The 8,898-nt window shown below is 35.3% G+C and overlaps 1 protein-coding gene across 1 annotated transcript; it reads left to right on the top strand.

The window, feature by feature from the left end:
- Positions 1–908: 908 nt before the first annotated feature.
- Positions 909–5,363, top strand: LOTGIDRAFT_116468 (hypothetical protein; the record flags this gene model as incomplete). The annotated part of the gene is made up of 4 exons (XM_009055269.1): positions 909–1,005; positions 3,345–3,638; positions 4,416–4,744; positions 5,118–5,363. Coding segments are annotated over 4 exons (966 nt in total), but the record flags the coding sequence as incomplete, so codon positions are not given.
- Positions 5,364–8,898: the final 3,535 nt, after the last annotated feature.

Genomic DNA, 8,898 nt, shown 5'->3' with positions numbered 1-8,898 from the left:
GTGGTTGTTATATGATGTTGGTTGTTGTTGTTGTAGGATGTCGTTGTTGGTTGTTGTTGTAGGATGTCGTTGTTGGTTTTTATTGTTGGTGGTTGTTATATGATGTTGGTTGTTGTTGTTGTAGGATGTCGTTGTTGAATGTTGTTGTAGGATGTCGTTGTTGGTTTTTATTGTTGGCGGTTGTTATGCAATGTTAATGTTGGTTGTTATTGTTGTTGTAGGATGTCGTTGTTGGTTTTTATTGTTGGCGGTTGTTATGCAATGTTGATGTTGGTTGTTATTGTTGTTGTAGGATGTCGTTGTTGGTTGCTGTTATTGTGGATATCAAAGCCAGACAAATAGTCTTAGTAGGAAAAGTTCAATTATACACTCAAATCAATAACAGTGTCAGAGCCGCGAGTGGCATCAAAGACACTGGAATTTATCAGGAACAATTTCAGTCTCAGTTGTTTTCAGCGCGAAAGGGGAAACGTACCAACGGAGTAGTTTGTTGTACGTATACAATTAAAACAATTAGTGAAAAAATTATGTGAAATTTAATAGTATTATTACAGTGGTGCGAAAAGCTATTACTTACTTGCCTCCGTTGATGTAATTTTGGTATATTATCTTCATAATGATCATAGAAAATGCAATATAATTACAAGTGATCAAATGAATTAGTTAGCTTTTGCAAGCGGGTGGACTTGGACAGTCAATCGTTGGCTCTATCATTCAAAAGCTTAAGCCAGTGACCAGTATATGACAGGCTTACTACATGCAATTGCAGTTTAATGTTGAAATCTTTAGTTTTAATGTTTGGTTCTCTGGTTTTGATGGTCAAATTGGATCAAATGAATTAAAAATTTTACTTAAATAGGCCGTACAATTTCGTCAAATTTTTGAAAAAGAAATATAGAAGGTCGAAACAGAAAATGGACAACTTGACCACCGATGGAAACACGACAGTTCAGAGGCTTTCAGATTCGGCGTATATGGCAACTGGAATTTATCTTATTTTCGTTGGTAAGTAACGTCTTTGATTCTTTATTTGAGTTGAATTGTTCTAGAGCTAGACTCATTTTACCAGTGCACTTGGTTCGTTTCTGAGTTTTGGCTCGTCAATTTGGTCTCCCTCTTACTGGGTTCCGTCTTCATTAGCCCAACCAACCCCGGAGAGGTAGGACGTAAAATTCAATTCATTTTCTTACTGGGTTAACATACATATTGCTAATAATATTTATTTTCATTGTCCATGATTTAAAAACATTCTGTAAATTTGATACGATCGTGGGCTTATCAGAACTCCTCCATACAATCTATGAAAATTTGTTCCATTGTAATTTTTGGAATTTTTCTCTCTTGCTTACAAAATTCCTTGGTGTTCTATGTTTTCCGCTCAGTTTTATATTGAAAAGAAATTCTATATTTTGAGAGAGGGTCGTAGCTCAGCCGGTTAAAGCGCTGAAATCTGTACATTGTTATTTTCTCTTTCTTTTTAATTTGCCGTCATAATCTTCCCTCAAGATTAGAAATATGCCCAGGAGAATAAAATGAGGTTAAAGTCTTTGAACACTAATCTTGTTATCTTAAAGATGGTGCAGACGTCCTCTTCAATTGAAAACTAACTAACGACCATACCAATTGAACCACACTTGACTTTCTGTTCTTTTATTGACGTATAGAGAAGTATAAATCAATTGAAACCGACGTAGTTTTAAAAAAATAATAACTATCATTTCACAGACAAAAACAAGATAATTAGTTTAATCTATCGACTTTTGAAACCGATGTCTTAAACTGTGTCTCCATTGACTAAACTGGCAAACAAAAGTCATTGTTAAAGAAAGTAAGGTAATGTTTCGGTTAAGATATCTCCGTTGAAGATTTCGTCAGAAAGGGAGGTAATTTCGGTTAAAGATATCGTCAGAAAGGGAGGTAATTTCCGTTGAAGATTTCGTCAGAAAGGGAAGTAATCTCCGTGGAAGATTTCTTCAGGAATGAACGAAAACTCCGTTGAAGATTTCGTCAGAAAGGTACGAAAACTCCGTTGAAAATTTCGTCAGAAAGGGAAGTAATTTCGGTTAAAGATATCGTCAGAAAGGGAGGTAATCTCCGTTGAAGATTTCGTCAGAAAGGGAGGTAGTCTCTGTTGAAGATTTCTTCAGGAAGGGAGGTTATCGCTATTAAGTTATCGTCGGAAAGGGAGGTAATTTCGGTCAAAGGAAGTATTCTAGAATAATTTCTATAAATCCTTCCATATCCTTGGTGAGAACAAATTAAAAACCTTTTAGTGGAAAATTAAATTGCACATATTTTTGCCGAAGAATCTCATCAAAATTTTCATGTTTTGGGTTGTTTTTTAATTTAACAATTAATTTATCGACTATCGTTCTGGCATCTTTTTTGATAAAAGCTGATATTTTTTTCGAACGCTTTTATGTGAAATAATCCAAAAGGGAAATCGGATGAAAACAGATAATACCAAAACATATTGAATTGTTAATAAAACCATATTAATACGACCAGACGAGTGGATTAAATCAAAATCTAATTTTTGTTGTATACTTCAATTCGATCGTCCTCGTCAGTTTTCGTAAAGATTCTCTCCAAACTCTTATCTGACCATTTGAGTCTGGTCCTAACCGTTACGAAATTGTGTATCACGTCCGAGATTTATGGGGTTTCAAGGCTTAAGGCTCAGTCTTATATCTTGACATCATAAGACACTTTTCTTGTATCACGGAAGTTTGTCAATGAAGCAATTTGATTTGATTGTACGCTAGCGAATACAGCTAATCAGAGACCCCGAAAGGAAGACTTTCAACAAATAAGCCATGAAGTATACAGTCTTTCCGTCTATATTAAGAAAGAGGACTGGATACACCGTCTACTTCCTAAAAAAAAAAGGCGAAACAATCTAGTCATATTAAAATTGCCACGACTGGTCCAATATCAAATTATGTATAGAGCCAAATGAAACAAGCTTACATGATTCATGCTTGATTTCTGTAATCTGTATTAAGAATCAAACAAATTTTAATGAAAATTCTGTCCCCATGGCGCTTCTTCCGCTCTATCTTTCCAATAGATAGAAGATGTCTGTTGTATCCATTTATACCCGAATGTGGCAAAAAATTTTATGAAATAGAATGGAGATTCAATCAGTGTGAAATACGGAAAGTTGAACAAGCATTTTCAGCTGTTAAGGTATCTTTAATGTGCACAGACTGTTACATTGTCCCATTAAAACAACTTTTTAAAATGTGAAAATGATGCAAATGGTTTGGAAAGTTGAACGACATGGCTTCTGAACGCACATGAGTGTCCTCTTTGTAAAGTTAATCTTTTGTTTTTTCTTTCAGCAATCTTAGCCACACTGGGCAACATCCTGGTGCTATCTGTCATCCTCGGAGATCCAAAACTACGAGCTAAACCACACAATGTGTTGATTATCAACCTGGCAATAGCAGATATAGGCATCTCCTTCTCCGGATACCCTCTAACCACCATCTCGGGCTTCTACGGACAGTGGATATTTTCTGATGTAGCCTGCACCATAACTGGGTTTATAAGTTTCTTGTTGTCTTTGGGAAGTATGAATACCTTGATGTGTATAAGCATCTATAGATATATCATGATTTGCCGACCTGAAAATCGTAAGTATCAATATGCACGTGCATTTACAGAGATCAAGGTCAAGGTGTTGGGGTCAACATCCGCCTACATCCGGCCACACTCACACGAAGAACAGTGACCATAACTCGCAATACGGCCGAAACCGCCCTATCTCGATCCGAAATCGCACATTTTCAACAGATTTCGAACTTGATGACATTATAACTCCGGAAACGTCAGACTGTTGCAAACATTCCTATTTAGACTCTATATTAAACGCCCAGTTCGATTTTTTTTTACGTGGAGAAAAATGTTGTTATCTAGTTTTTTTTATGACATTGTTATTGATTTGTATCAGACCAATTGTCAACAGAATTCTCAGAATCGATATTCGGATAATTTTCATAATACGTTTTGCGAAATTTCAACATTTCTATAAATGAACCCTGTCTTCTTGGTTGTCAAATATAATCAGTTATTTGAAAGTTCAACCTCTCAATTAAAGCTGTTATTTTTAGCCTCGAAGACAAGTATCATTTTAATGTGTTTGTGTCAAATTAAAGCTATCATGTTCTAAAAAAGAAGACAATTAAATCATTTCTTCTCGAATGTCCTGTGTGTTTGAAAGATTAAGCCAAGTTTTACTTTTTCAATTGAACCCATTTCTTCTTGATTATTTTTATTTTATATAATATTAAATGGTTTATGTCATTTTAAAGCTAACATGTTCTAGAAAAGAAAGATTCAATTTATCAATGTTAATCATATATATATGTAATAGATGCGCCTAGATTTATGGTTTTCTATTCTCTTTTCAGGAAAATATCTGAATGACCGCAATACAAAACGCGTTTTAATATGCATTTGGACTCATGCCTTAACATGGACTGGTCTCCCCTTGTTAGGCTGGGGTGGATACGCCTTGGAACCGTTTGGAACCTCATGCAGTTTAGATTGGGCCAACGGTGAATACCGGAACGTCACATATCTAGTGTGCACCATCATTGTCTGTTATATTATACACGTGATTGTGATTGGCTACTGCTATAAACACGTGATCCAGACGACCCAGAAATTAAAATGTTGGAATGTTCAGAGACAGCACACGCTCACTACAATGAATGACATGCTCTGGATCCATAAAGTTGTCTCCGACCATCAAGTGACCATAGTAAGTAATTATTCTTGAATCGTCTATTATACATTTGCTTCAATGAAAGCTTTCACGTAATCTCCCTTTTTTCTCTTGACTCACTGATACAAAGGTATATATATATATTTATTTATTAATTCATGATAGCTTTAATGAAGGATATGTTGACATTATTTAGTTGTCATCTCAACATATCTTTCGGAGATTAGGCTAAACATGCCTAATATCGTTTATTTGGTATATTTACAGCTTAAAGCTACCATGTACTTACAAAAACAAATCATATTTTGATAAATTTCCTGTATAATTTATTTATCATTACTTAAAGCTACCATATACTCACAAAAACAATTTTCATTTTCTTCAGATGTGTATTATATTGGTAATGTCATTTCTAATTATATGGACACCCTATGCCGTAGTGTGTGTTATTTACATAATCATACCGGATCTCCCGATCGAGGTGACGACCATACCCACGATGTTTTGTAAAGCGGGATGCATGGTGAATCCTATTATATATTTCTGTACCAATAATCAGTTCCGCGAAGCCTGCAAACACATTTATTGTGGATGTTTGTACAAAAAAGTTTCATCTGGCGTTGTACCGTAAGTAACTTTCGTTTAATCTTCTTACCAATGACGTCTCTTTTATTCGGTACTTAGAAGTCAGAACTAAAAGTCTTCGCTTGGTAGTCTTTTTACAACCGAATGACTCGCCTATAAACCTTATAGCTAATATTGACCTTTTAAATCGTTTGGGGCGATATGTATGTTCGCCTTTTAGCACCGAATTTTGAAGAGGGACGAGGAAGGAGGGGAGGGGGGAGGGGGACAAAAAAGCTAATGTTCCATGTATGCCCAAGCCCATGATCGAGCCATGGAAAGTTATTGGAAATTTTACCCACTCGTTCCTGATGGGGATTTTGTATCCGCAACGTGCCTCGGTAGCATATAAAAACCCTTATCCGTTTCATTTCAGGACGAAAACGAAAGAATATGATGAAGTGACAAAAGATGGAATTTATATTGGAAGCGGTAAAATTCAGGTTACAGATGATTATTCTATGTTTTGAATTTTCAAATGAGAAGATTCGTTCAAGAAGGGTTCGGAACAAGACGTAGGCTTCATCGTTGGTAAATTATATATAAAATGAACAAGTGCAAAATCGAAGCAAATTGCAAAATAAAACGAGTGGAATACAAGTGAAAATTCATGGCTGCATAGAAAGGAGTGGAATAGTTGGGAATTTGAGAGGAATACCATATAGGCCTACAGCAGAATGTTTCAGACACGAACGCAGATAAATTGGCGTGCTCTACAAACATGACGTTATTAAATGAAGACACGTTTTTAACACGACCTTACCACACAAAGGGGCGTTCTACATACATGACGTTACCACATGACGTTACCACATGACGCTACCACATGACGTTACCACATGACGCTACCACTTGACGTTACCACATGAACATATAAACTGGCTTAAAATCTAAAGTTGTGATAAATCTAAAAACGGGTTGATAAAACGTACTGCAATCAATATGGGACAATGTCGTGGTTTATAGGAGGAACATGAAGAAGAGATACGTACATAATGAACTTCGAGACGCCACGGAAAATACTTAAATGTGTACACATGTCGATTGGCGATTCAAGCATCTCAATTAGATCTCTCGCAGCCGTGATGAGCGAAACGTTTTATGTAATAAACTGACGGAGTCGTTAATTTATTACAATTATTACAGCGTTTATTGTATTAGTATATAACTGGTTTGTGTGACGTAGGAGAAAAGTTACAGTGTGAATTAATGACGTTGTGAAAATTTGTGTTTTTCTTGTACATCATTTTTATTGGATTACGCAGGTCTATTCTACGGGACCGAGCTCTCGGGGTGTGTCTTGGGAAGAGCAATTTCTTAAGGAGGAGCTTAATCACTCTACAGGCCAATCATACCATACATCCCGATTTAATAACATCTATCCCAAGACCAATAGCACCTTAAAGTTGCTCCTATACAAATACATAAGCTAGAAATCCTTATATGCACTTTTTATCCATCGTATCATTATAATATGCTCATCTTCAAATTGCCCCTTTGTGACGCCATAGAACTTGTATTGTAAGGCTAAATCATCCCCTGGAATTCCACTAGCCAATCAAATATAGTAAAAATAACTTTATTATAATAAATTAGCAAAGAATAAATTTTAAAATAAACTACAATAAGTATATTATAAACATAGTTTAAAGGGATGTAGTTGTCTATCCTGAAAATAGCTTAAAGTCGCTCTCACACCATAGCCATCACCAGTTGCCTCTGGTTGCGAATACGAACAACGGTTATTAGTTTCGAACGCAACTCTCATATAACTGAGTTTTGAGTTACGTTCGGTGCTCGCTATGGTGTGAGGGCGCCTTTAATAAACTTGTAGGCCGATACAATAAATAGGCTGAGACAATAAAACTCCTTTAATAATTAGAGTACTACATCCCTTTACGATTTCTAATGATGTAATCTGTAAATAAAATATCATGCTGAACGTGTTTTTTTTCTAGTATAAAACAAAGCAACATATTGCACATTCTATAGGTTTAAATAGCATCAATATCGTATGGTGTATTAGTTTTGCAAACCAGCTAATTCGATGGTGTCTTAGTTTTGCAAACCAAGTAATTTGTGGGAACATAAATATAAATGATTGCTAGATTTTGATAAATGACAAAAATTTTAATTATCATTTCAATAAATATTGAAATTTATATAGACTTTGAAATGAAACGGAATTTCTCATCATAACTATCATAGCATAGTCTCTGACACTCAGACTTCTGTCTACGACTAGACAGCTGTGCGTAGACAAAATGGGACTGGGTGATAGAAGTTATCATGTGTATTAATGTCACACAGTTTCGAACTACGTTTGCGCACGTGCATTCAACAAGGGGACGCTACTCTGGTACAATATAACGTCACCTTCAAGAATGCATGTGGATTTAGAAACGTTTTAAAAAGTTACATAGCAAGAAGTGAAACGGGAGCAATAACAGTCTTAGATCATCGGTATTTATTTTATTTTATTTTATTGAATTTCGAAGCGCAAAAAAATTCTTTCGAAGTGAATTGAAAATAATGTAATGCCCAAATAACAACACTCGATGTAAGTATGAAAATCAGCAGTTATCACCACCTTCTATGCTATATATATATATAAATATATGTCAAATTCGTAGAATTTATGCTGCATTCGTTACCTCTCGGTTAATTTGGCCATGGAAAGTTTGCAAAATATTCGTCAAAGTCAAATTTCTCCTTGTGTGTGACATAACCTACGTCTGTACAACTAAAGAGCACATGGGACGATATTAAAATTTCGAGATGTGTTGCAAATAAATATAGGGGTGGTTATTGCTTCCGCAAATTGTAAAATTTTCAACCTAATCGTAACGAATACAGCATTATGCGCGTAAACAACGACAAAGCATTTTCTATTGACGTCAAACAACGGCCACTATTTCAAACATCGAATTTTCTCATATTCAACCTTATACCATTTCAAGAATCCTTGCATAAAACACATATTATACTATATAATAAGCCCAACAAATCAGACTCTACCCGGCGTGATATACTGATGGGATACTGACGCGTTCATTCCTTCGGTAGGAACAGGTAGAGCCAGATTTGTCGAGCTTACTATATCAATTTTATTCCCTACAGCTATACAGATATAGTATCATTATTCAAGCGTCTAATCCACTCTAAAGTCAAAATATCATTAAAAACGTTATGTTCAGTATATTAGTTATTACACGGTGGCTTGCGGCGTACGTTTGAATTCAAGGGATATTTTCCTCTAGATAAACACCCGATAAACATCAGTTGACGGCTTGTAAAGGTATATAGTGGTCTATAAGCGTTTAAACTTTATATTCAGTATATTTTATAGTATAAAATTCAAGGGATATTTTCCTCTAGATTTTCACTTAATCAGCTGATGGATTTTAAAGGACAAAAGTCCTGTATTTTTACCGTATTACTTTTCAAGGTTGAAATCTCGAATCATGTTTGCCTCAGCTGATACAAGTGAATAATTAAAAAATTGGTAGAATATATCCCTTTAAAAATGGTATCATTAGAGT

The sequence above is a fragment of the Lottia gigantea genome, assembly GCF_000327385.1.
Source record: "Lottia gigantea unplaced genomic scaffold LOTGIsca_24, whole genome shotgun sequence".
NCBI classification, from domain to species: domain Eukaryota; kingdom Metazoa; phylum Mollusca; class Gastropoda; family Lottiidae; genus Lottia; species Lottia gigantea.
Note: the sequence above shows the minus strand (reverse complement) of the source record. Positions and strands in the feature narration are given on the sequence as shown.